This window comes from Coturnix japonica, unplaced genomic scaffold (genome assembly GCF_054131305.1).
Source record: "Coturnix japonica strain WE unplaced genomic scaffold, WE-NBRP24 Scf069, whole genome shotgun sequence".
NCBI lineage: Eukaryota > Metazoa > Chordata > Aves > Galliformes > Phasianidae > Coturnix > Coturnix japonica.
Window position 1 is genome coordinate 92,331 of NW_028188972.1, and position 27,895 is coordinate 120,225.

Sequence of the window (27,895 nt, forward strand, 5' to 3'; positions counted from 1 at the left end):
CTGAATAGTGGCATTACCAAACGGCTGAAAAACACTGAAATCCAGGAGGGAGAAGATTGTACTTTTGAATGCATTCTGTCCCATGAAAGCATTGATGAGTTCAACTGGACACTGAATGGAAGCAGAGTGGAAAATGGTGGGCGATTTAAAGCTTCTAACGTGAGTCGGAAATATACTCTCATTATCAAAAGTGTGACTCCTACTGACGCTGAGGAAGTCGTTTTTACTGCCCGTGGTCTAACCTCCAAAGCCTCTCTGTCTGTGAAAGGTAATGAGATGGGAGAGATTCTGGGGCCTGATTCCTTCAACTGTCTTCTGATAAGATTGTCGTGAGAGCTAACTCATAATATGGTTAAAGTGAATAGCAACCTTCTACTTGAACCTCGAAGCACTGAGAATTTCTCTTAAAAATAAGTAAAAGGACAAAACATTTTACACAAATGTGAGAACTACCCAAAGCACTGGGGTAGTGTTGGAAATGGGCATCTCACTACAGCTTGTTCCATTAACAGTAAATCAGGAATGCTCTGTTGAGGGAACTGTGGGAGCAAATATCCTCTAAGTATAAGCTGAAGGGATGGCCTTCACATCATCTAGCTGTACAACAAATTCCTATCTAGAGCATGTGCATCTGAGAGTATCATCCGAGGCTCCCAGTGTGATGAGTGGAGAGAAGAGAGAGGCAGTTTTCAGACATGGTTCATCATCCTCAATTGGGTAGATTTAAGAGAGAATAAATGCTGCCTGGAATTCTATTGTCTGTACTTTGCAGATTACTGCTGGCTGTAGGATGGCGTCTGTTGCAAGTGCCTCTCTAACTTATCTCCAGCATGTAGATGCATGTATTTTGAGAGATGCATCCTACCCTAAGTGTATGTTACTCAAAAAGCAATGTTTTCTTCCAGGAAAACCTACTGAGGTTTCAAAACAGCTGGAGGATAAGACAGCAGCAGCAGGGCAGGACATCAGCCTGAGCTGTGAGCTGTCAAAACCGGATTTGAACATCAGGTGGTACAAGGATGGCAAAGCAATCAGAAAAAGCCAGAAGTACGACTTGCAGCAGGAGGGAACTGGGGCCATTCTGATCATCCATGACTCTACTGCCAAGGACAGTGGGGAGTACCCCTGTGAGACAGAGGACTCCATAACAAAAGCCAGGGTCACTGTGCAAGGTGAGTTGAAAAGCACACTGGGGATGGCATGTAGAGAAGTCGAGGTAAATATCTGCAGCCTGTGGGTGATGTTTTTCTCTTCTGTTTCCTTGAGCAGGATCAATTCTTAGTTTTCAGAAAATACGATGGATTAAAATCTTTTCCTTAAAATAATCTGGAAACCGAATGATTCTCCAGTGTGACGTGGATCTGGGCAGCCTGGTCTGGTGGTTGGTGGCCCCTTGACAGGGGGTTTAAAACTGGATACTCTTTGAGGTCCTTTCCTACTCAGGCCACTCTATGATTCTGTGATCATTCTATGGTTCTATGATCTTGGTTGTTAGTGAGCCAAGAAAAGATGGCAATCTGAATTAGTCTATATTGAATATGTGTAATCCAAACTATATGCAGTTTATCAGATGAGATCCTACCAGCGCATGTATAATGGTATTGAACTTTCCAAGCATACCAGCCAAATAAACAACAACAGACCCCAAAAGCCCAACAACCAGAAAACAAGAAATATTCATATCCCAGTGTTTTTGTTAAGTTCAGTGCTCAAGCAAGCAGGAGGGAAGAGCTCCTTCCCCTCTACTCCACACTGGTGAGGCCGTATCTGAAGTAGTCTGCTTATGTCTTCTACTCCCCAGTACAAGAGAGACACAGAGCTGCTGCAGAGTCCACTGCAGGGCCACCAAGAAGATACAGAAGTTAGAGCAACTCTGCTATCAGGAGAGGCTGAGGGAGATAGGGGTGTCCAGCTGGAGAAGGGGAGGAAAGTTCAGATTTTGGAAACCACCACATCAGCTTTAACGGAGTGAACCAGTTCCAAAAGCTGTGTTCCAAAAGCACTGCTAAATAGCCCCTGTGACTCCTCGAGCTTACTACAATAAAAGAACAACACATGGGGTTGTTTAAACGTTGAGGCCAATGCATCCCATTCCTATGGGAGGTAGTGATATGTGGAGGAACTCAGTACAACAGGGTACCTTTGGAAAAGCATGTATAAAACATTAATTGCATCAATCAACAAAATGTATAAGTGAATAACTGTTCAAATCCATTTAGTGCATTTCTTACTTCTATCACGTTTTTAATTCTCATTATAATACCAATAGAAAAGAAGAAAAGCACTTTTTCAGCAGTCAGTTTACTACAAAAAGAAAATACTTCATTTAAAGCTTTTGCAGCTCCATCTTATCTGTTTCTTTCTCAAGGATTTGATCATGAATTATACATTCCAGCACAACATGAAATATTTAACTGATGCTCTTCAATTCCTTTTCAGCTTCCCAAACAAAGAAATGAGTTTGAGCACAGGAAAATTTGGGTATACAGCTGTGAATCCACTAACGTCCACAATAGCTTTCCCCTGTTTAGTGGCCAGATCAATGGGACAGGAGCCTCAAAAGACTTCAGGTTGTCAGCACTGCTCTGTGTGCTGTAATTACAGGAGAAATGTGGATGGATTTTGCAAGTATGAATTTAGGCTTGATGCTCTGAAAATATTCCTGTAGATTTCTAAAGGCTAGGAGGGAAATATATGAGGAAAAAGGAGTGTAATGACTATTACTAATGCAGTGAAGCTATTCTCTTGTTCCAGAATTTCTTCATGCTGTCAGGAAGGTCACAGCACTGTAGTGGGACACCAAGCAGTCAGGGAGGCTACACTCTCAATGTCCTGGACTCCTTGCCCATACTGTGCTTCTACAATGCTAGTTAATCCCTAGTGCTGTGCTGAAGAGGTCTGACGTGAAGCAGAGATAATTCAGGTCAGGAGTTGTAAGTGATTGCATTCAATTTAATTTTAATAAGTGCGCATAAGATTATAACTGGATAGAAATAGAAGGTTGATACTATGTAGCTATATACAATATCATTAGCTCTGGCTGTCCAAAGTGTGGAACAGTTATTGATCAGCTGGTATTGCCTTTGAGGAAAAGGACAGAGATCTCTCCTAGATTTCATTTAAGGGCTGACCACTAAGGCAGCATCTCTTTCTGGAGATCGCTCCTTTGTGGCAAGACTCAACCTTTTCCATCTTGTCTGAAGGCCTCAGAGTTGATGAGTTTTTCCCATAGATAACATCTGATTATTTATTTACAACTGTTCTTGTGTTATTCCAACTGTACATTACTGTTCTTGTATTATTCTAACCATACATAACTATTCTTGCCTTATTCCAACTGTACATCTGACTGCACAGGGTTCAGTGTAAGTAATGCCCAGAAACCTGAACTTGAGGTACACTTGGGAATTCTCACTGAAATCCCAGCTGATTATTTTTTCCTCTGCAAGATTTCTTGGTATGTTCTTCTTCTTTTCATTCAGAGCCAGGAAGACTGAAGGAGCAAGCTCTTACTTTAGCTTTTGTTGACTTCCACATTTCTCCTCAGGTGGACCAGATTACAGTTAATGAAGAAAGTGACATTAAAACTTCCTCATAGCTTTCTCTGAACTAAATCCAAAGTGTATCTTGTGCAACAGTTGGCTTTACTTGACCTCTTTCTTCCTAACTATAGATATATTAAGAATGTGTCTGTTTGCATCTGCTTTCCAGCACATTTGTTTGTCTGGCTGTCAATACATTGCAGTTTAGATGGCTTGGAAGACATAAATTACATATTTTGCCAGAAATAACAAGAAAGAAAATAGAGTAGATGTTGGATTTCTAGAGTACTAGCAATAACATTTCAGGCAACATCTATCTGACACCTGAAAAATGGGGATGTACTAATAATTTGTGAAAGGCCATTAATCTGCTGTGCTTGCAGGCAGTGGATTTTTGTGGGTGCAGTGCAGCACATCCTCTATGTACCATCTGTTCCTCAGAACAGGTTCACTATAAAGTGAGATGAAGTTGTTCTGGCATGGTGTTTCAAATACAGATGCTCTCAGAGGCAGCTGGGTAGAGGAGGAGGTTCCTATCAGCAATTAATTGGTTACATTAATCTTAGAAGGTATTCTGTCTTTTATGTGTGGAAGGGGGGTGGGGGATCATGGACTACAGTCTATGAATATACTACTGAAGCAGTGAGTTTCTATATGAACTCGGAGGACATCAAGTCAGGCCTTGTTTTGAGTTATACTTGGATGAGGTGATTGCGATAGTGCCTGATGTTATGAGTGTGTCATTCTCTGCAAATCTGTGGGTTCATTTCCAGGGGAAAGCTGAAAATCAAATGTAGCACCTCCTGATTGTGTACAGTGTAATGCTGACTTGTGCTGCATCTGTGTTTTCAGTAAGATAAATGCAATAGTTTTGCTGTTTGCTAGCTAGCATTTTAAAGATAATTCTGGATTTGGATACACCTTTTTTCAGATGTTCCATACAGAAATGCGCTAACAAATTTATTGAGCCATATCCAGTATAATTTGTTCAAATCTACTGACATGAGCGTAGCCATTCTCTTTCACTACTTTACTTACCTTCTACAGCAATTCTTCTTCTGTTAAAGAAAACGTATTCTTGTTGTTCTGGCTGTCTGTATGTATGGCAATTGCACTTCCTTCTGTTTTGGTTTGTTTGTTTGTTTTGCCCGAATGTCGCACATCTGAGAGCCTAATTGCAACAGTAAATCCTCTAACTAATGTGTTGTTTTTGTAATAACTCGTAGGCTTTCTGGTTGTAAATCTTTCCATTCCAAGGCAGTAATATTCCACAATACTCTTGGAAGTCTGTGAAACAGAGACTACCAAAACAGGTTTTAGTTTCTTGGCATAACTAAAGCGATGAGATACTTTTCTAGGTTTCCTCTAGCCTTCTAAATTGATTTCTTCTGCAGATAAAGGGTGGGGGCAGTGGAGAGTTGGTTTAAATTAAACTGGATGTGATTTCAGTGATTTGACAGTTACCTTTTGAATAACAGAATTACAGCTGGATGGCAAAATGCCTCTTGGTGGCATCGCAGCTGTGATTATCCAGCTAACATAGCTGTCTATCCGAGGGAGTTCACAACAATTTGCCCTTGAGCCGAGCCGGGGCCGCCCGGGCAATGCGCAGCAGTGCCAGCAGATGGCACTCGTGGAGCGCAGCAGCTCCGGAGCTTCTTGCAAAGGAGAAGAAAATTCCGTCGCTCTGTGCCGGGCTCAGGGCTGGGCTCGGTTCACCGCTGGGAGAGAGCCGGGGTTCTCAGACGGTGCCAATGGCGTTAGGCCGTGTATTTTAATATAGATCGTCTGGTTCTGGGCAGATCGTCTGCCTGGGCAATGCCTTATCAGGCCTTTCTGAGAGTTCATAACATAGTGTGAGCAACTGAACAGGCTGGTAGCCCTTCCAACCAGTGGTTTTATGGTTCTCTTTACTACCTTAAGGAAATAAGGAGAGAACTGTTAGACTTTCATAGTCATAGGCTATAACTACAAATGCTTGGCTTTGTGGACTCTCTGCTTTGATCTCATTTTCTTAAAATTTGCTTAATTAATACAAGATTTGTAGAATTTAAGTTATGAAATATAATAGTATATGAAGTTTAAGAATATGATTTACCTACAATTTATTTTTTATTATGAGAATTTCTGTTCTTTTCTTCCTAGAATAAACTTCAGGAAAAAAAACATTTATATTAAATGTAGATTCATTACTAAGTAGAATGTTTACAAGCATTTAAGGTTCATGGAGGATACTGATGTGATGATCCACAATTTAAAACCTATGCACACAATGACACAGAAGCCAGTTATTCCTATAGATACGAAAATAAGGCATGTTCTCTGTATAATTCTGGCTCTGCTAAAATATGCACAGTGTTCCTGAGAATTTTCTATAAGTAATGCCTATGAGAGACAATTGATAATCCTCCAGAAACAGGCTTTAGCTGAAAATTACAGGACCATTAGGAGTGTAGAATCCTGTGTTGAAAGTAGACACATCGGTCTTGCTCTTTGTAGATTAGCATAGTGCCTTTTAAGTCAACCATTAATACCTTATTAAAATATTTACTACTGTTTTGCACACATACTTGAGAGCATTTGTGTCTTTCCAATAACCAGCATTGTTTCTTTATGGATTTCTGTGCACAACAGCATAGGTCTGTTTTAATCCTGTTTTATGGATACAGGAGTTCAAGCTCAGATAAATGGGGAAAACCACTTGGCAGAAATGGGGACTGTGGGTGGCCCTTCTGAACACCAGCTCAGTACCAGGTGCAGTGTAAGTGACCAAAGGCCAGTGAGCTTTAATCCAACAGTGCTATCATCAACCAAGCCACCTCTTTGCTGTGGGAGAACAACCATAAGGATGCAGTGTGACAGACACTCCCAAGCCTTTTGCAGGGGCTCTGGGAGTTAAAAGGGTCCTTTGAGCCCAGGAGATACTGTGCTATTCCCACTGTGCCCTTTCATAGACTTATAGAATCACAAGGTTGGAAAGGACCTACAAAATGATCTTTCCAGTGGGAAAAGCTGTCAAGTTGAAGGTTTAACTGGAGAGCTCTGTCTGTCTTGTAGTTACTGTCTCCAAGGAATGTTTCTTACACATCTCCAAGACAGCAAGGTGCTGGGGCAGCAAGGCAAGCAGGGAAGAGAATGATGAGCAACACTGTGGTAGTAGAAAGGTCTGAGTATACGGTGTGGGAGAACAGCTTGTCCACTCCAGCATGGTGAAATGCAATGTCCAGTTGTTCCCTGTCTGTGAATACAGAGTTGTAGTTGACTACATAAAGTCATTTAATTTCATGTCCCCGTCCCAGGAATGTAGCTGTTCTGTCTGTACAAAATGTCCTTAGGTATCAAGATGTATTTGTGTCCCCCAGCTTCTGTTTATGTTCAGAGCTCATTCCCTTTTGGTAATTTGATGTTGTCAACTGTGCTTTTATTTGTGAATAGCATGATTTTTGAGAACACCAAAGGTATTAAAGAACAAAGTTCATGTGGTTATTATATTATGCTCATTTTTAGGCTATGGCTATGTTGCAGAAAAAGTCACCCCCTTCCATAGACTTCAAAGCTGAGCACATGTTCTACAGTGAAGATGCAGGTGCCCAAGTAAAAACCATCTTGGAGGGATGGAAGGCTACCCTCAGGTGGGAGCCTGATGGCAGTGTGGATGTCTGCTGCCCAGGTCCTGACCTGCTTGTGCCAGTTGTTGCCCAGGGCAGAGCTGAGGGCAAGTGCAGTGCTGGTTGCCTGGGAAATACCACTGTTACTGGCAAATTTGCTGTAAGGTCACTCTTTCAAAGTACCCTTTTTTTCTTCCAAACATAAGCTCATGGATTATCAAGATATTTTGTTTAAGTATTCCTCTCTCTTTCTGTTTCTCCCTCAAAAAAACAAACAACAACAACAACAAAAAAACAGCCTTCCTAGAACCAAATTCAAAACAATCAAATGGAATTGTTGAGTAGAAGTATCTCTTCCTGATGCATTTTGATGATGTATTTGTAAGGGTTCAGATTTGTTAGCAACTTTCAGTGGTATCTTAAAACTCATTTCCTTCAAAATCATTGCTTCTCAGTTAGACATGGTCATTTGTGTTGGTTGATATTTTAATTATTTTTATTTTTTTGTTTGTTTGTTTAATCTTTCTCACAGATGCATGAGGCTAATACTAAATCTTGTAGAACAGAATATAGTAACAGCCATGGTATAGAGCAATGCAGATGGAGTCCTGTCTCATGTTGCTGAAAATTAATCATTTATGGCTACTACTACTTGAGACTTGCATGAGATTGCTGTGAGACAGGCCAAGAACATTGGTTCAGCAGCTTCTCTTGGCCTGTTAACCAGTGATAAGCATGACAGGCACACCAGAGGCAGCAGGTTTGGTTGCAGCCTGGAGCAGCTGGTGATCCGGCTGGTAGGAGCCCAGCTGTGCCAGGCAGGGGCTGGGTGGCATGGCCTGGGGCTGACTCCTCCTGACCTGTGCTGGGGTGGGAACAGGGACGGGAATAGTTCAAGGGAGAATTTTAATCTGCATAAAATAGGGACTATTTTAAGAATAAGAACCTGTGTTCATAATTTCATTCCCATGAGTGCCTCTTTGCTCATAAATATCTCCTATTTGCATGGAATTGTTTATTGTAATAGCTCTGGTGTTTAGAAGGTACAAATAACATTTCCACTGGGAATAAAGAAGTGTCTTCTCTGACATCTCTAATATCTGCCTTGTCTACTTTTGAACTAAGGAGAAGTATTTTGAGAGTAATTTTTAAATAGTTTTCAACAGCTAATGGGAATTCAGGCTTTGATGTATGAGGGATCATCTCAGTGGTCCATTTGCAATATCAGCTTAGAAAAGATGATTCCCAGCACAGCACCCACCTCTGCTGTGGTGCAGCCCAGTCCCTTCCTCACACTTCTGGGGGCTGTGGCCTCTCCACTGGACCACTGGACTGTACGTGCTCTGTGCCCCCAGTGAGGGATAACTGTACTGAAAGGGGGAGGACAGAAACTCTGAGCCTTTGCTCAGCTGAATGGAGACTGCAGCAGCCTGTGCACAAAGAAGGCAGTGTGCAGGAGTTGTATTTGTGTGCTGTGAGGTGGACCAGAAGTGTTGCTGGGCACTGTTCAGGGTTGATTTGCATCATGATACCAGCTATTTGGCAGTTAGCTTCAATGAACCAATTCTCTGCTGTTGTCTGTTGGTTTAAACTGCAATACTGAATGAAGAAATTGTCTAGTAAATTTATTTATTAGGCCTTTCAAAGCCTAATAACAAAATATGTCAGGCATTAATTTACCTGCAAAGATAATCAGAGACCTTTCATCTGGAGCAGGCAGTCTGGACAGTGTCTGTAAAGTTAATGGGTTATGAAACGAGAAGCTAAGAGGCTGCACAGCTTCAGTCTCTCTAAGGTCCTCTTTGCTGTGAGCAGCACAAGTATGCTGTGTGCCTCTAGAAACACTGCCCAGCCTTCCCCCCTCCTCCACCCCCCACAGCCAATGACAACTTCGGTGGCAGCAGAACTTTTGCTGGCCTGTACAAAGCGGGGGAATTTCCTGAGGTGCCTTTTAATCCACATGGCTCTGACATTTCTTGTCCAGTTTCTGAGCTGTGGGTCCCAGCTGGAGGAACACAGTGCAGTGTGAAGAAGAATTCAGGAGCTGGAGAGATGGGGGCATGGGGTGGCTACTAGGAGGTCACGGTTCTTACTTCAGACGGGTGGGTGCAGTGTCCATGCAGCCCCAAGCACATAGTGCCCATTGCACTGCATAGCCATGGGGTTCACTGACAGAGCACCAAGGAGCATAGCTGCTGAGATGCATGAAGGCATGCAGTCTCCTCACAGCAAGGTTAAGTGGCACTATGCTTTAGCTTCTTAACTTTACAGTCAGATTAGTGGCTCAGAGGCCCTTAGTGTTTGCTAGACAGAAGCAGAGATTTTTCAGGGCTGCTGTGTACCACACTGTATCCCTTAATGAGCAAAAGCTGCCTGAATCGTTTTGTATATGGGTCCTATCAGTTTAAATGCCACAAGAGTACCTCTGATGTCAGGATCATTGGATCCAGGACTTCTCCCTACAGCAACCCCAACTGCTCCAGCAGTGATATGCACTGTGTAGCCCCTGTTCTCCTGCCACCCCTATGTGTGGTGTCAGCCCCATCCCTGATAGCACCTCATGAGCCCAGATTGGCCATCACCTCCTGCCTCATCTGGGGCCTGTCCTCAGGGGAAGTGCTCTCACCCAGTGCCTTGCTAGGGATGCTCAGTGGTGCCATGACAATGGCTCTGGGCTTCAGTGCCAGCGTATTTAAGGAATGTATTATCTACTTTGGTAATTGGAAGTGTAATGTATTCACTCCCTGCACAGCACAGCTGATGGCTTCATTTGTCACATTCCTTTCTGTGGTTTACGCGGCTGTCACAGTGCAAATAAACCGATTACATTTCTTCAACATTGCTTTCACAAGGCTAGGCTGTGTGATATGTAAATCAGTAAACAGAGGATGTCTGACTGCTCTCTTATCTTCTGTGGAGCCTCTTTTGATTAGTCTGGATACAGGAGCTAAAACAGGTGTGGAGGCTGTGAGTTGGGTGTGCTTTCTCTTGGAGGAAAAATAGCTGTGTAATGCTGTGGGTGTGCAGCATATGGGAAGAAGTGAAATATGTTGTGTTAAATGAGCCCTACTTCAGCTAGAGGAGATAGCCCAGTTCCAGCTGCTTCTTATGCCAAATCTAAAGGACACAAACATGACATTTTAAAATATGGAATATCTTAAAGAAACAGGAGATAATATAAAGTGAGGTAAAATAACATATAGATCAGGAACAACAATCCACAGGCCAGATGCAGCCCATGGAACATAGTATAACTATGGAGTTAGAGAAAAATTTCTGCTTTGTTCTCTGTGCTTATACCTCAGGAATGAGAGAAACACTCTGCCCAAGCGTTTGTTAGAAGCAGTGTATGACTGTGATGGAGCCTTCCATTAAGAGTGTTTCTGAAAATGTATTACCATCAGACCATTCTCTGTATTAAATCAATATTTAAACATTCTTTCTCCCTTCTCCAGAGAGTTTTCTCTATTTAAAAAACAAACAAACAAACAAACAAAAACAAACAAAAAAAAAACAAAAAACACCAATGGGAAATTAGTTGATAGTGATCTTATTTTATATGTTCATTTTTCTGTATCTGCAGCACATCAGAGAGCATGTAATGGGCAGCTTTGCTTTCCATTAGCAGTCTGATGAACCGTGCTTGCCAGATGTGTTAGGTCTGGCCTGCAGGTGAGTCCTGCACCCAGTGGGACCAAGCAGTGAGTAGTGCATGGGCCAGGAGCTGTGCTTCTGTATGAAGTGTCTGCTCAGCCTTTCGCTTTGGAGTTACACTTTCTTTGTGGACGTTATTTCACCTTCACTGAAAGGTACACTGAAAGTAGTGATAGCTCTGCAGATATCATTGGAGTTAAAGCTTGAGACAGCTCTGCTGAGTTCAGTAAAAGCTGATCTATAATATTGAGAGGGGTATGTCACTTTCCTGCACTGCTTACAGTGCTTTTCTTTGATTACTGCTAAGACTCCTGGCTCCATTGTCCATTAGCTGACATGTTTGTTTCCTCCCATTTGTACTCTCACTTTGCTGAAGTCTGATCACTTTCTGCAAGCAGATGAACTTCTGAATACAGAGGTCTGATGAGATTTGAGCAGAATGATCTCAGAAACTGTTGCAATCAGAAATGTAAAAATTCTTTCTGCTCAATAAAATCTCATGGATATTGCCTAAAATCCTATAAAACCTGTGAGATTAAAAATGGGACTTCTCTGGCCTCTTCCCCTCTCTTGTAACCAGACTGGTCTGGGTGTGCCAGATCTGACTGCTGGTTCTCATGAGGATCTCAGATACCCCAACTCAGTCTCTTTTCACAGAATCACGGAATGACCCGGGTTGGAAGGGACCTCAAGGTTCATGAAGCTCCAACCCCCCTGCCTGGCAGGGCCACCAAACTTCCACATTTACTAGATCAGGTTGCCCAGGACCCCGTCCAAGCTGGCCTTGAACACCTCCAGGGACGGGGCATCAACAACCTCCCTGGGCAGCCTGTTCCAGGACCTCACCACTCTCCTAGTAAAGAACTTCCCCCTAACATCCAACCTGAATCTTCCCTCTTTTTCAACTTAAAACCATTTTCCCTTGTCCTGCTGTTAGTGGTCCTTTCAAAGAGTTTATTCCCCTCCTGGTTACAGGTTCCCTTCAGGTATTGAAAGGCTGCAATGAGGTCACCCCGCAACCTTCTCTTCTCCAGGCTGAACAAACCCAACTCCCTCAGCCTGTCCTCATAGGGGAGGTGCTCCAGCCCCCTGATCATCTTTGTGGCCCTCCTCTGGACCCTTTCCAAAATCTCCATGTCTTTCTTGTACTGAGGGCTCCACACCTGGACACAGTACTCCAGATGGGGCCTCACATGAGCAGAGTAGAGAGAGATAATCACCTCCCTATCCCTGCTGACCACCCTTCTCCTGATGGAGCCCAGGATACCATTTGCTTTCCAAGCTGCCAGAGCGCACTGCTGGCTCGTGTTGAGTCTCTTGTCCATCAGGACCCCCAGGTCCTTCTCTGCCGAGCTGCTCTCAAGGACCACTCCTCCCAGCCTGTACAGGTGCCTGGGGTTCTTCTGGCCCTAGTGCAAAACGTTGCACTTTGCTGTGTTGAACCTCATTAGGTTCACCCGGGCCCACCTTTCAAGTCTGTCAAGGTCCCTCCAAATGGCATCCCTTCCTTCCTCCATGTCAACCGTACCACTCAGCTTGGTGTCTTTTGTGCTAATCCTGTACAGTCCATCTTTTTCTACTTGACTACCTGCCTCTGCATCCTGCCTGCATAGAGCATTGCTCTTGAGCACACAGTTCACGCTATAGAAGAGAGCTAGGTTCAGCTTGTGGGATTTGATGAATGCAGTCTGGAGAGATGCTGCAGTGCTTTCACGTGGCTCCTTGTGACTCTCCTTCTCTTCTCCAGCTGCCAAGGAAGCAATGAGTGGAGAGAGGAGTCCTAGAGTGCCTTGGCCCCCTGCTGGGTGCGAATTCCAGAAGGTGGGGATTGTTCCTCTTCCTTGTGCTCTTTGGTTACTTGTACCTCAGCATTCAGAACTTGAAGTGCCCCTCCCAGCAGATGAGGGGCGGTGCTACTCTGGCTGTGGGACTGTCTGCAGGGTTAGCAGCCTCCAGTGAAGTGCTGGGGTGTGTGAAGTTCTCTCAGTGAAAAAAATCAGCCTTCTGCACTTTTGTGCTGAATATTAACCACGTTTCTGATCATCATAGTTCTGAATTCTACATCTTGTCTCAAAATAAGAAAGCAACAAGTTATTGTTTAAACCGAAGTAAGTAAATAAAATAGAAGCTCTTGCTATGGAAAGAACACTTTTGTTCATTCTCCATAATGCATCTTTTCCTGCTAAGATTAAAAGGGTTTTATGTATCTTCTTCACTTTTCCTTGTGAATTGCCTTTCTCAGGGTCACAAGCTATTTACATATGTATATATATGGGAGGAGGGAAGCACCACTTGTTCTCCAGACATTCACTCTCTTCTCTCATTCCAGGAAATCTCAGCCATGCTTTGCATTTTAGGAACAACACCAGATTTCCAGGAATATTGCAGTGAGTAAAGAGTTTCTTACCACCATAGACTTTGAGGGCACTGGGTTGCCTATGGTCCTGCTCAGCCAGTATCCCATGCACTGGGTTGTTTTCTGTGACTTGGTTCTCCTTTTTGGAATCATAGAATCCTTAGAGTTGGAAAGGATTTCTGAAGGCCATCTAGTTCAACCCCCCCTGCAGTGAATGAGGAAATCCACAGCTAGATCAGGTTTCCCAGGGCTGTCTCCAGGGATGGGACATTTCCTATCCAGATCCTCTCATTTCCAGCCCCGAGGATCACTGCTCTGAGGCTGCACATCCCACTCATCTACCCATGTGGTATTTCTTCTGGCACATCACTTCGGGTTTTCCCTGAACCTGTGTCCTAAGTATGGTTCTCCTACCCCATGGACTCTGGGCATTGCTCTGTGTGCTCACATCCCAAGTGCTGTGTCTGCATATGCCCCAGAGCCCCCACTGCTCCTGGGCTCCCCTCCAGTGACAGGACAGTGGGGACTTGACTTTGCCATGGATGTGACTGCATCTCACAGGAAGAAGTCCATTCATGCTCCTGTCATGTACAGTGCTAAATAAATTTGGGAGTTGCTCAATAGCTCAACAGAATGACAGCCTTTTTCCTTAAAGATAGATATTGCCTTTAATCAGGTGCTCACTTGCTTTGCTTGAGTAAGCCAAACTCATTCCAAGAACAAAAGGGCTGCCATTGCAATAGCCTGGCTTTTCAATTTCAAACTATCTGCAGATTACAGAATAAATGAAATATTCAGTATACACAAATACTATACAGAATGATATGATACAGACCATTTCATTTTCTTTCATCCTTTTCTAGCTTACTGGCTTTTATGTAATGGGTAGACCTACATCAAAAGCCACGCTCAAGTAAGAACAAATACTTAAAGCACACATTACACATGGCATTCCTAAGCCTTCTGTAAATGATACAGAGTTATTCTTTGAAGAATAGAGAGGCAGTCTAATAAACTTCTCTATGAGACCAGACCATGACACGGTGACAGAGCGGCATTTTTGAGTGCTTGGCATATGTAAGATACCAGCTGCCCTTGGGGGAGAATGTGTATTTGACAACAGAAATAAGGGCAGTCTTTGCTGCTAGGACCCTAGGACACAGTGCAATGTGCATCTTCCAACTCTTTTTAACCGTATCTGTCACTCCTTCAGTAAGGAGATGTGAGCTCCATCTCAGGCAGCACCACACTGCCAACTTGTCAAGCAATCTCTCATGGTCCTCTTGTAGTATCCCTTACACCTGGGACATGTATTCAGTCTCTGAGGGACTACTTCATTGACTGTCTGTCTCTGCCTGAACATCTTTTCTGCCTGTCAGGGTGCTGGCAGTCTGGGGTATTTCCTGCTGTGACCATGAGATCCTGCTCATCTCCAGGTGGGGGCATATCACTGCAGTCTGACTGCGATCCAATTGCTCTGTGGGTCAGGAGCCAGACATGTATTTAGAGCAGTGTTTGGGAAGGACAGAAGCTCTGGTCAGAAGTGCTATGGGGGACAATACCAGGCCGACTCTCTGAGTATGGGATATACCCTGCAGCTGGAAAACTGACATTCATCCAGAAGGAAAACATCTGAGCAGTTTGCCCAGCCTGTGACACTGGAGGAATGTACACTGCTCAGTGCCTTTGGGACTCAAATGTGATCCATACTGAGTCTGACCAGTGGCTCATCGTGTTGACGCAGAAGCTCTTCTGTTCATATCTTCTGGCTCATTAAGTCCAGACAGTCACTGACTGCAGCCGTAACCCTTCTCTACTTTCATTCCTGTGGGAATCTCTTAGTCAAACATAAAATTTCAGCATTATACAACCAAACTTCATTGTTAGTAAGGCCTGTACAGTAATGCTTATGTTTTCTTAAAATATATGTATGAGTTCTCCCTTATATACACTCATTCCAGTCATTCATAGTTACTATTAATGATTCAGCATTTTTCTGTGGTTTCAGGCTTTCCATGCCACCCATGCTATTTGCCAAACTAAAGTCACTGCTACTTTTTGCACCAGAGACTATGCTACATATCCTGTGGCCAGCCCGCACTGCCATTTAGACCACCTGCTCCCAGTCTGTTCTAGAAGTTTCCCACAATGTCACAATTGCCAATATGAGAAGGATCTCTCTTACAGCACAGCAAAAACTTCAGAGTTTTTATTACAATATTTCAAATGTGAAACAAATCTCTCCAAGTGGGAAGTGACCTCATCCCCTGATCTGAGTCCCCTCTCCCTTGGCACATGGTGGTTCCCTGGGGCATGTCCTTGCCACCAAAGTTCAGCCGATCTTTCTGTATCTCCAGAGACTGTCCCAAAACTACTCATTGCACATTAGTATCAGCTCTCCTTCCAGCATCAAAGTGCAGATGAATCAGCCGGGCTCTTCCTAGGAACTCCCATCTCTCTTCTCACTTCTTAACCAAGTTGAATTTTAGTTCTGATCATGCTTCAGTGTCCACAAAAACGTGATGAAATATCGTTAAGCTGTCTGAAATTGAGTTTTATTTTGCTTTCAGAGGGTACTTTGGAAAATTTTTCTTTATCTTTGTCAGCCTTTGTAAGTAGTTGAATGACAGCTTTACCTGTCTCCTGTGATGCCTTGCAATGTGACATGCTCCCTGTGAAGTGCTTTTCTCAGAACTATTATCCTGTATGGTACAAATCACACACTTTATGCCCAGCACCTCCTCCTACTCATGCCATTTTCTCTTAATGCTAGCAGGTCAGACTGTGTCCTGGATGTTATACCTTGTCTGTTGTGTTCCTTCCACCCAAGATATCTGTTCTCATCTCTGATTCCAGGACCTCAGGTCCATTCTCCCTTGTTCCTGATCATCTGTCCAAAGCATAGCCATTTCTGTGTTTCTTACAGCCTGCATCCCCTCTTTAAATGTTGGGCAACAATATCCATCATCCATTCAGCTGATGTCCTCAGGAAATAATCATACATCTGTGGCCACTTCACATCATTTACCTTCTAACTTTCTAGATATCATTGCTAAATTCTCACTAATTCATTTCTTCTACCTTTGTGTAAAAGTGAACATACATATTACGGCATCTCCCTGCTCTTTCCCTTCCTTTCCCCACCATTAATTTCATTTCCCTCAAGCCCAGAGGGAAATGCTGGAAGGATGCACCTTCCAGTGAATGTGCCCATGACTCTCCTAAAGCTTGCCTTGTACCAGTCTCAAGTCCTTCATTTCTTTCCTTTTCTCATTGCATCCTTACATTACTCCCTTAAGAGGGTCCTGGTCACCCAAGTCTCCACATTATGTCTTCACATTTCATCAGTCTTCTTTGATCTGTGCTAGCTGGCATCTAGCATTGTCAGTCCTTTCTGGTTTACTTCTTGTAGTCAGTCCTCCTCTTTTTTGGCTATGACATCTAATGGGTCACCCAGTCTGCTCTGATTTATGGTATCTCTCTCCATAAAAGGTTGTGGAAGTGGCACATAACTCCATAAGTAATCCCATTCATCAGAGCAGAGTCAGAATAATCACCTATTTATCTCCTATTCAATAGACTTGCTACAGCACTCATTATGAATTCATTTAAACTGATGCACAGTGTCCCATTATGCACTAATGGTGATGAGAAACATGACAAAACAAATGCCATTTTAAAATTGGGAAATGAATCTGTTCAGCAAGATGTATAACTATGGCTACTCATGAATTCTTACTCTTGCAGTCTTCTGCAGCACACACCTTGTTGTCTCCTCATACCTGAGCTGTACCCTGCTATGATGCTTCTGGCAGAATCAAATCCCCCCCTGCCATGGCTACCAACACATGTTGCGGCTGCATGACTCCTGCATTCCTACAGCCCACCCCTCAGCACAGCCCCTGTGCAGAGCTCCCACTGTTGCAGTGCTTCTCTCATGACTCTGTAGCACCAGCACAGCCTGAGTCCTTGGTGCTGGGGCTGGGAATTGCCCAATGACTGTGGCCATGCTGAGCGCCCTGACTGTGCTGCACTGCACCATGCAGTCCTGGTATGGCTCTGAATGTTCTTCAGGTCTCTCCCCTGTTCTTATCTTCAGGAGGATGGACTTTGTAGGGCTGTTAAATCTTCCTCTGGCACACCTTTGAAGCCATTACTTCTCATCCTATCACTAGTTAGCTGCTTCTGCTGAATAGTTTTCCTAAGGCAGTGGTTCGGCTCTGTAATGTAGTGCTGCAACCTTCTGTAGAAACAGCCCAAAGGATCCCAGCCATGTGTATGACTGCCCAAGAAGCTGATGTCTGGAGCGGTAGGATGAGTCCAGGAGCTTGTGGAAATCCTTGCCTTGCCATGGAGCCATATGTTTGAAGACTTTGATCACAGCTTTGCGGGGAAAAAAAAAAGCACACTGGGAGATGATGGCGAAAAGATTTCTTCAGAAAAAGAAGCATGTGTAGAACAACCCCTCCTCTCGTTATGTTGCTGATGCTCTGGGTGCCCCTGTTCATGCCGAATTGTTCTGGAAATCAGCCCTGGATAGGAGTGTGTCAGAGGCCAGCAGACCCAGCACTGCTCAGGGGGTTCAAGCCTCTGCCAACCTGGTACAGATAGTGGGGCTGCTAGAATGTGTGATCCCCCTTTCCCCACCCTTCTCTCCCCCCCCCCCCCCCAGCCATGTCTAGGCTGTAGGAACAGCAGTGGAGTTGTTGTTGTACCTGTAATGATAGTTCTGACCCTGGATGTCCCACCGCTCACTGGCTGCAGCATCTCCTCTTCAAACTTCTGACTTCTAAGGGCTTTGGTTCATGTGGAAACTTCTCTCAGAGGTCTTGATGAGGAGCAAGTTGGATGCAGTCCCAGAATAGCACCACTAACAAAAGCTCTCACAAACAGCCAACCAAAATGCATCCTGAAGTGAGATCACAGAAATGATGCAAAGCAATCAGATGAGAGACATGGCCATAAAGAGCTGTTAGATTTTTAGAACAGAGCTTCCCTTTGCCTCAGAATAGCAAGAGGATTGCTTTACATGTGCATGTGGCCTTGTAAAATTCCAGTATCTGGGAGTTGTGTGTGTTTAAAACTGCACGAGCAATACAAGGCGCAGTGCCAGCTTTCAGCTGCATTAAATCAACAGGTGGGTGTGCAGTGCAGGGCCTCCCCAACTGGAACCACCTCCTTAGAGCCTGTCCTGAGCTGCTGTGTCTCCACCTGGAGCCCAGGGCAGGATCCTGTGCTCAGCCCTGGAGGACTGTCCCCTTTGTTCACAGTACTTTGTCACAAAGCCCAGTGACCCATCCAAGCCCTCGTCCTCCAGCCCAGCACACTGTCTGTGTGATACAGACGTGCTCCTCGTGGCCATTCACAGAGGTTTGCTCCAAGTCCTCAGCTCCAAATGCAAATAAACAATTATAAGTCATCAATATGTCTGATATCATGGAATTCTTGGCTGGCTACAGCTATCCTGTGTTGTATAATTGAAAGAAATGCAATGGAGTGTTATTTAATACGTAATCAATCAGTGCTGTACTTGTACACCTGAGCTAATCAATTACTGCAGGAATGCCAGTGCTGGCCACCTGCTGGGAAACCACCTGTGTACATCAGGGCACCAAAATGCTCCCCTGCTTGTTGTGGGTTCATTAACAAAATTTCATGAAGAAATCTTATGTTCATAGATGCCAGTCATCTAATAAATGTTGTAGAGTTGTTTCTCAATCTAAGCTTTTTAATTTTTATTATTCCATAGAAAGTCTGAAAATGTAATAAAAACAGTTTAATAATTCTAAACAAACAAATGAACAAACAAACAAACAAACAAAAAACCTAAAATGGTAATTCAATGTTCCTGACTTGCTTTAAAAAGATCCCAGATTTAAGAAGTAATTAAAAAGTGCAGGAGAAAAAAATACATTCTAGAAAGCCCATCTGTGCTTTGCAAAGTGGCCTCGTTGGTTCTGGGCTGTGTCCTTCAGTCCTGTGCTTTGGGTGCTGGGTGCCTGCCCAGAAGGTGTTCTACAGTCCACTACCTGCATCTCATCATGTGCATCCCACCTGAGCACTGGGATTCTACAGCCCTCTGTATTGCTATTTTATTTATAAAATGTTACCAATAAAGCCAGAAGCTTCAAACAGATTAGATTCATTCATCCAGCCTTCACACAACGTTGAATTACTCACACAAACCAGGCTGTCTGAGGCAACGACAACAATGTTTTCACAAATTGTTTAATTAGACAACTTCTGGGCAATTTCTTCCAATGGTTTCACTTCCCCTGCCCACAGATATTCTGGTGCTCACCACATCTGCCATAACAACCCTTCCTGGATGCTGGAGTTTTGGGGCCAAGCCCAAATTTTTTATTTATTTTTATTTTTATTTTTTGCTTTGAAGGACAAAAAGAAGCATAAACAGCAAAGAACCTTCTTTATTTTTTCCTTTTTTTTCCCCCTTTTCCTTTTTCTTTTCCTTTTCTTTTTTTTCTTTTCCTTTTTTTTTTCTTTTTCTTTTTCTTTTTCTTTTTCTTTTTCTTTTTCTTTTTCTTTTTCTTTTTCTTTTTATCCTTTTTTCTTTTTCTTTTTCTTTTTATCCTTTTTTCTTTTTCTTTTTCTTTTTCCTTTTCTTTTTCTTTTTCTTTTTCTTTTCTTTTTCCTTTTTTTTTTCTTTTCCTTTTTTTTTCTTTTCCTTTTTTTCCTTTTCTTTTTCTTTTCTTCTTCTTTTTTTAAGGAACAAATTATCATCATTTTGTTTGCTTAGCTGAGAACTCAACCAAGGTCTGGCGGGCAGCTCTGAGGGCACTGCAGGGGACTCCAGGCTCAGCTTCATCACCCCAGGCTCAACCAGAAATCCAAGGTCCCTCCTGCAGCCACAGCCATGAGTCACTGATGTCTTATGCAAGAAAATTCCTCTTCCCATTTTAAACTATGGATGAGAATTTCATCAGAGGGAAGCAGCTTCGGAACAGACGTTCTCACAAACTCATTCTTTGGCTCTATCTGTTTCCAATGAGGCTTTACAATCTGCCCTTCCAATAGTATTCCCATCTTGTTTGGTGGCTTTTATCCAAGTTGGTTAATAATTTCTGTTATCGTCCTTCGAGCCTGAACAATTTTAGCTCCTCCAAATCCCTTGTTGTTCCTTATTAAGACACTAGCTACTACTGGAGAAAGATGACTGATTGCAATAGCTGTAGGCAGAACTCATGCTGATTAACAAATCACTTGAAAATAATATGCTTTTTAGCCATTAGAGTTATTAATAGTATGTTTGCTCCCTTTCTTGGGGCATTTAATGCTCAAGGAATTAGACAATCTGGAGAGTAAATCTTTTAGTTCATAGTGGACACCAAACTCAATCTGTCTAGCTGGAATGGGACTATACACTCATTTTCTTTTCAAGACTCCACAGAATTTGACATTTTAGTAGAAACTTAATAGCTTGCAGTAATTTTTTTTACTACCTGCAGCAAGATTAGCTGCTAAGATAAGGAGCTGATGGAGCTGGTGAGTGACAGGGCACATTCACCTCATTTAAAATATGCATAGGGGAAGGGAAACACTTTGGTACAGAAGTGCTGCTGCTGCTTCCCAGGCATCCAACGACCCTCAAAAGACACTGCCGTCGCACTGAACCTTGCCTATGGGAACCTAGTCAGAGAGACAGCAGGTGTTTCTAAATGAAATCTCCATGCTGCCTGATTTTAATGGGTCCTTTACTTTGTAAAACCAAGAATTATTAATTAATATTTATACTTTGTTTACGAGTTAATGGGTAACTGGCTTGGGTAAGATCCCTGGATGATCTATCAGTTCACACTGGGAGTAACTGTCATGCAGAACAAGCAATGCTATTAATCAACACAAAGCAGAAGATCACATGGAGGATATTCTTTCTTGCTCTCTTTTTCAGTTTTTTGTCTCCCTCTTTGTTCTCTCCCTCTGTGCACTGTATCATAGAGTGATGGGTAAGACTGTATTTCAGCCTCTCTTGAGGAATGGTTTTGTGGTAAGGAGCCCAACAGCCTCTGGTGTCAATGCTGCTCAACAACCAAAGTTAGTTAATGTGTAGGAAGAAAACAAGTACCTCTGGCATAGGTGTGGTCTCGCAGTGCAGAGCAGTGTTCACAATAAAATGGCTGTCTGGGATAGAATGGGACTGTTCCCATATGATGAAACAAATATAGGTCTAACCTGGCATAAAAGTCTACAGCAATTAAACAAGTGGCTGTTCATTTTGGTCTTTTAAAGAATTTCATCGTATCCTGACGCTGTAAGCCTTACCAGGAAACTCAGTATGTGAAAACGGAGGAGTAATGCTTGATTTGATTTGATTTGACTTGATTTGATTTTTTTTTTATACTGATTACTGTGAATATCACTATGCATTTGAAATACCTATATTTGAATTGCATTAATCTGCAGAGTGTTTCTGAATCTTTTTAAAAATCTAGCAGTAAAATAATGTCTGCTTGGCATTTAATAATGGCAGATACAACAATAAATATTCACTTAGGATGACTGTTTTTTGCACTGTTCTGTCCATCAAAATATGAACAGAAAATGTGTCCCATTAGTGCAGAAAATGTCTGGAAAAGATACTCCCTGATTAAGGCAGATGTGTCTGCTGATGGTTTGATTTGGAACATGGATTGCTACAAATGAGTCACATTCCTGGGAAGGGGATTTAACGCTCAACAGGTTCAGGCTCCAGGCTTTCCTCTGGCTCAGTCTCACTGCTCTCTTTCTGCTTCACACTTCTTTCGTACACAACAATTCAGTTGTCCCTTATTAAGAGTGCTCCCTCTGTCAGTTCTTCCTCAAGTGCATAACCTTGCTATGCCCAATCATATTAAAGAGTGACTGAAATGGCTTTGCTTTCCATCACAAAAACAGCTGCTACATCAGTTGTAAAATCCTGTCATTTATCTTTTCCCATTTCTATCATCTTATTCAATGCATGAGACAGACACAAATGCTCTGTATTATAGATATTAATAAACCTCCAAATTCTGTGCTATTTCCATGCTGGTTAAACATGGAGTAATCCTTAAATGGAAAAATAAAGCAAGATAAATGCAACCAAAACTCAGAAAGCCAAGGTATACAGCTTTTGTCTATGTACAAGCAAATCTTCATCCAAATGGCTTAAAGGAAATAATGGTGATATGCACATTCCATGCAATCATCATAAAAAAGAAACTGTACAACAGAGCATTTGTCAGAAATCACTGTGAGTAAATGACGACTTTCAGGAAAATCAGAAACATTCTTTGCTATAGTCACTGTCTAAAACTGAGGAATAGAATGAGATGAAATGAAGCAAACCAAGAGATCTCCAATGGAAGTTTTAAAACATTACAGCTAAAAGCAGAAGCTGAAATAATAAAATGAAACTGGTCAAACCCTAGAATTAGAGATTATGTGATAGAAACACATTTTGTTAGATTGTGGGTGACATGCAAGCCTGATTTCTTTTAGTTCTATTATAAGAAACATCACTGGATTCAAAATATCTTGGTGTGGTTTTCAATCATACTTCCATTTTACAGATAGATTTTCAGTTCAATACTCATGGTGTCCTTTGAGAAACGAGCAACTACATAGCTGATGTATACATATTTAGTATGCACATGGCAATCAATTCTGGAGGGGCTGGAATTACATGATCTTGAAAGGTCCCTCCAGACAACTGTTCTGTGATTCTATGATATATTCTAAGTATACAAATACACAATAATTAAATGTTTATATAACATGTGTAATATATACGTATATTTAAGAACAGCAAATCACACACAAAAAAAATGTTAGACAAATTTTGGAAGAATGCAATTCCAGTCCTCTGCTCAGATGTGGCCAGCCTGGAGGTTTGCTTCCACTGCAGACGTGGGCCAGTCCAGCTCCGACTCTGACTGGGGATGGAGAACCCACAGCTTCCTTGGTCTCCAGCAGAGTGCCTGGCCATCCTCTCGCCAATAGCGTCATCTTGTGCCTGCTCAAAATGTACCTCACTTCAGCTGTGCCCTCTGTCTCTTCTATGTCCTTCCATGTCCATCTGCCAAGGGCCTGGCATCCCAGAGGGCAACTGGATAGAGGAATAAAATACCCATTCTACACCTCTCACCCAGCTGCCAATACTCATTCACGCAGCATTGCTTCACTCCACCCATTGCCCATCATGCCTTGGTCTCTAAGTGCTACAAATTAGGAGGTTTTTGAAAATGCACAAGGGCATAGATGTTGAAAATATGTACCATCGCTTGGCTAGCAGAGCTCCAGTTAAGCCTTTTGTGTGTTTCTGTAATACACAGATTTTGTAAGGTAAAGGACGATTTGCACTTTCCCTAATAGCTTACTGGTAGTTTGTGTTCATGGCTAACACACACCACAAAGATCTCTCCAGCTGCTTGTCATATCTTTGCAGGCATTGTTTAAAGGATGAACTGTACTGAATAAGTTTCATTCTGCATACATTATTCATCAAAAAAATATTACTTCCATGAACTGCGATTAGTACAGTTGCTGTCCATAGACTTCAGTGTATTTTGCCATGAATTTTTCTATAGCTTTTCAAAGAATACACAGTTCCAGGGTTCTTTTTCTCTGTGCCTTTTTTAAACTTCCTTCAACAATCACTTGTAGCTGGTGATATGTTTCCATTGAAAACCATATTGTGATACAAAGCAGTGTGACAGCTGCAATTTTACACAACATGAAATATCAGCTGAGGAAATTACAAAGAGCATTTCCCTGAAACCACGATTTCAAGAACAAATCAATTACCTCAGTGAAGCTGCTGCTCAAAAATTAAACAACCCTGATTATCCTCAAGTAAAGTTCAGATCTGAGGAGCTCACGCTGAGGCCCACTTGGAGTTAGCAGAAAATCGTTATTCTAGGGTAATTGCAAGGAAGGAAGGTTGCGATCCCACACATGTTGATAAGGAAAACCATTATTTATTACAGCTGTTTGTCTTGCTCCAATTCATAGGAAGGAGAGGAGGTTCTTTGATATATGTATACCTGACATGAGATTAAGAAACAAAGAGTTCAAATGGTGGTCCAACCAGCTTATTACAAATCTTAATCAGGGAGATGGGGAAGGGGAGGACTGGCAACTATTATGAATTAGGGTGATGGGGAAGGGAAAGTGGGCAATAGGAAATATAGGAAAGAAGCAAAAATTGCATAAAGCAGGGATAGTCACCACCAAGACCTAGCAGTATTCTGTTGCATGCCATTGCAATGCCCCAAGGCAAAAGTGCAGGGAAGAGCAGCAGCAGAGTGGCCGGCCTTAGGCAGCAAGCAGGTAGAGACAGAGCAGGCCCAAGAGGAAGGGGCAAGTTTCAGGTAGCAGGCCCAGGAGAGTCTATCAGCATGCAGGAATCATGTTGTGAAGCACCTGATGTCATGTTTATTGGTCCCTTTTTTATCCTTCTTCTGCCAATGTGGCATTCCTGGGTACTTGGGTAAGAGCCATGTGCAGAACCCCCGAGATGGCATCTCCCTTGAGAAAAGACTGCTTCCCAGCCACTAAGCTGTGGCTTATCTCTTTCTCTATCGTTGCCCTTGGACTGCAAATCTTCAGACAAAATATTTCATCAACTCTGACTGTGATTTGCCTGGACTTGTCCATATGTGTCCCTAGGTTGGATATTAGGAAACATTTCTTTACAGAAAGGTTGTTAAATACTGGAATAGGCTCCCCAGGGAGGTGGTTGAATCGCCATCCCTGGATGTGTTTAAGAGCCATTTGGATGTGGTGCTCAGGGATATGATTTAGCAAAGGGTTGTTAGTGTTAGGGTACTATGGTTAGGCTGCTGTTGGACTTGATCTTCAAGATCTTTTCCAACCTGGGTAATTCTATGATTCTATGATTTAGACAAAGGATTTCTCAACCCTTGACCAGGACTTGTCCATCTGTGTCCTCAGCAAACTTTGAGACAATGGTGTGAAAGAATAATCTCTTACACTGTTTTATAGAGGTCCTCAGATGAAACAATAACAGAAATGTATTAGTAGTCTTTGTGTTTAGTTATCCCTCAAGGCAGCCCTATGACTCCCTCATAGCAGCTCCTCATGTCAGAATGCAGCTCCATGGCAGCCTAAAGCTCCCCATGGCATCCCTACAGCTCCTCATGGCACCCTGCAGCTCCTCACAGAGAGTGGAGGGGTAGCACTGAGCTCTGCTCTCTGACAGCCACAGGGTCTGAGGGAACACATGGAGCTATGTCAGGGGAGGGCAGGTGGGGGTGAGGGAAAGGCTGTGCCCCAGAGGGCGGTGGGCATGGCACAGCTTCCAGGGCAGCAGGCACAGCCCCGAGCTGCCGGAGCTCAGGGAGTGTTGGGACACCACTCTGACACCAGGTCTGGGTGGTGCTGTGTGATCCCTGTGGGTCCCTTCCAACTTGGAACCTTCTATGTCCTATGGTGACCCCACCACGCAGCTCCCCACGGTCCTGGCACAGTGGCTCTCTGTAGCACCTGCCCCTCAAAAAAGCTTTCCCAAATCTCTGATATTTTCATGGAAAGAAACCCACGCAGTTCTCAAGCACCTCTGTAACACGTTCCTCCTTATGCTGTTCTATCAGCCAGCTGCAGAAATCCCAGCTGCTGCGGATGCCTGTGCCAAACGATGACCATGCCAGTGATTGTAATCTGGAGTTTGGGCTGTGTTCTAGTCTTGCTTATTTTGCACTGAATACATGAAGGTATAGTCTGCTTCTGTCTTAATTAACATCAGGAAATTTACACTGTTGCCTTTCCACAAAAGGAGAAAGAGAATCACTTTTACCTAAGGTAAATTAGCATGACTTCAGTGAAGCTAATTAAGTTATCCCTAAATTATGTGCAGAAATCAAGGGAAGTGCTTTGTTCTCCCTAGAAGGCTGTCTGTAAAAACACACTGCTTTTTCTCTTTTCTTAGGCTTTCTGCAAAATTACTCCTGGGGAGCCCAAATGCCTCCAACTGCCAGGAGACAACCAGCACTGACAGCTCCTGCAGCACTGAAGGCAGCCATGCAGCCATGCAGAAATGCAGCCATGCAGAAATGCAGCACTGCTCCTTGGCCACTTTGTGTGAAGTGCTCAGGCACTGCCCCCGTCAAACACAGCTCTGTCTATGAGCTCAGCAGCCAGTGATGAAACTCTGGGAAGAGAAGCTGCCTAAGATCCCTTTTATATTCTTGGCAATCATATTTTGAATGTATGAATTTTCACTCAGTCAAAAGCACCGATACACGCTGCAGGTGTGTATCACAAACAGGTTGCTGTTTGTCTCCCAAACAGAAGGTTGTGTTGAGTTATGGAAGTAAAAAATACGTATATGGTACTGTATCCGGTTCTTGAGTACTGTATCCAGTTCTGGGCTGCCAGTACAAAACAGACAGGGATCGTCTGGAAAGAGTCCAGCTGAGGGCCACAAACATGATAAAGGGCCTGGAACATCTCTCCTATGAGGAAATGGGTGACCTGGGTCTGTGCAGCCTTGAGAAAAGAAGACTCAGAGGGGATCTGATTAATGTTTATAAGCATTTAAGTGTGGGAGATAAAGGCACATGGCCACCATCTTTTCATTTGTCTGTGTGGACAGGACAAGGGGAAATGGCCACAAACTGGAGCATAGGAAGTTCCACACCAATATACAAAGGAACTTCTTCACAGTGAGGGTGATGGAGCACTGGAACAGGCTGCCCAGGGGAGTTGTGGAGTCTCATTCTCTGGAGATATTCAAGACCCATCTGGATGCCTACCTGTACAGCCTGCTGTAGAGTGCCTGCTTTGCAGGGGAGCTGGATTCGATGAGCTCTGCAGGTCCCTTCCAACCCCTACAATTCTGTCATTCTGTGACATCTGAAAATGGGGAAGGGGCTTACCAAAATGAAATAACGATTGCATCTTAGGGACGTAGTTGCTGGCTGATACAGCTAGAACACTTGTCATGATAATTCTACACACAATTCTACAAGTTAATTTTGCTCGTTGCTGTTCAGCATAAGTCTGGGAAGCGACCCATTTAAAAAAGATTCTGTGCCAAATGAAATAACCCTCCTTGGAATTGCAGCTGCTCTTTGAGAGTGTGACGTGAGTGGCATGGTGAGGGCTGCAGCAGGGCCGGAGCTGCTCTTGCAGGACCTGGGGCTGCCCCTGGGGGGTGTTGGAACCCTGGGTCTATTCACCTTAATTACTCCATCCTAACCACAATACAGTAAGACACAAACCAATGGCAGACACTGTTCCATACCTTGTTTGTTCTGGGTACGTATAATGACAGGACAATACAAAGGGAAAGTCAGTTAAAAAATGAGGGAACAGAGTAAGAAGAAGTGGCACAAGAAACACTGCAATGGGGAGAAATCTTTACAATAAGCAGTTTAAAAGGACATGAAAATTAAAAAAAAAATGTCCCCATCAGCAGAGTATAAATCACAAGTCAACCACTTTAACTCCAGGAACTGCTTAAATTGAAGTATATGTTTGAAAAGAGTTGTGAATCCTTGAAAAAAATGAGTTTACTGAGAGTACGTGCATTAAATAGTTGGCAAGAGACTGCTTAATGTGTTACACTTATAACCATAATTGCACATAATTCTGTAATTAATTTCATTGCGCGTGTGACACTATACATGCCAAACATAAGTGCTTGTGTGCAGATGCACACTGCTTATAACGTGGTCATTAATTCCCCCACTGTTGACAATCAGCTCATGGAAATAAACTGCCAAATCCCAGTAGGA

General features: G+C 43.1%; 1 protein-coding gene across 1 annotated transcript; it reads left to right on the forward strand.

Annotated features, from left to right (window-relative positions):
• The first annotated feature begins 874 nt into the window (after positions 1 to 874).
• Positions 875 to 27,895, forward strand: LOC146751660 (myosin-binding protein C, slow-type-like). The gene is made up of 2 exons (XM_085533895.1): positions 875 to 1,172; positions 26,086 to 27,895. Exons 1-2 carry the CDS (start codon positions 875 to 877, stop codon positions 26,298 to 26,300), a joined length of 513 nt encoding a protein of 170 aa, XP_085390021.1. The 3' UTR covers positions 26,301 to 27,895.

Excerpts from the sequence above, each read along its gene's own strand:
- LOC146751660 (XM_085533895.1), top strand. The coding sequence starts at position 875 with ATGTTACTCAAAAAGCAATGTTTTCTTCCAGGAAAACCTACTGAGGTT. Across the intron at positions 1,173-26,085 it reads AGCCAGGGTCACTGTGCAAG|GCTTTCTGCAAAATTACTCC; the intron begins GTGAGTTGAAAA and ends CTCTTTTCTTAG.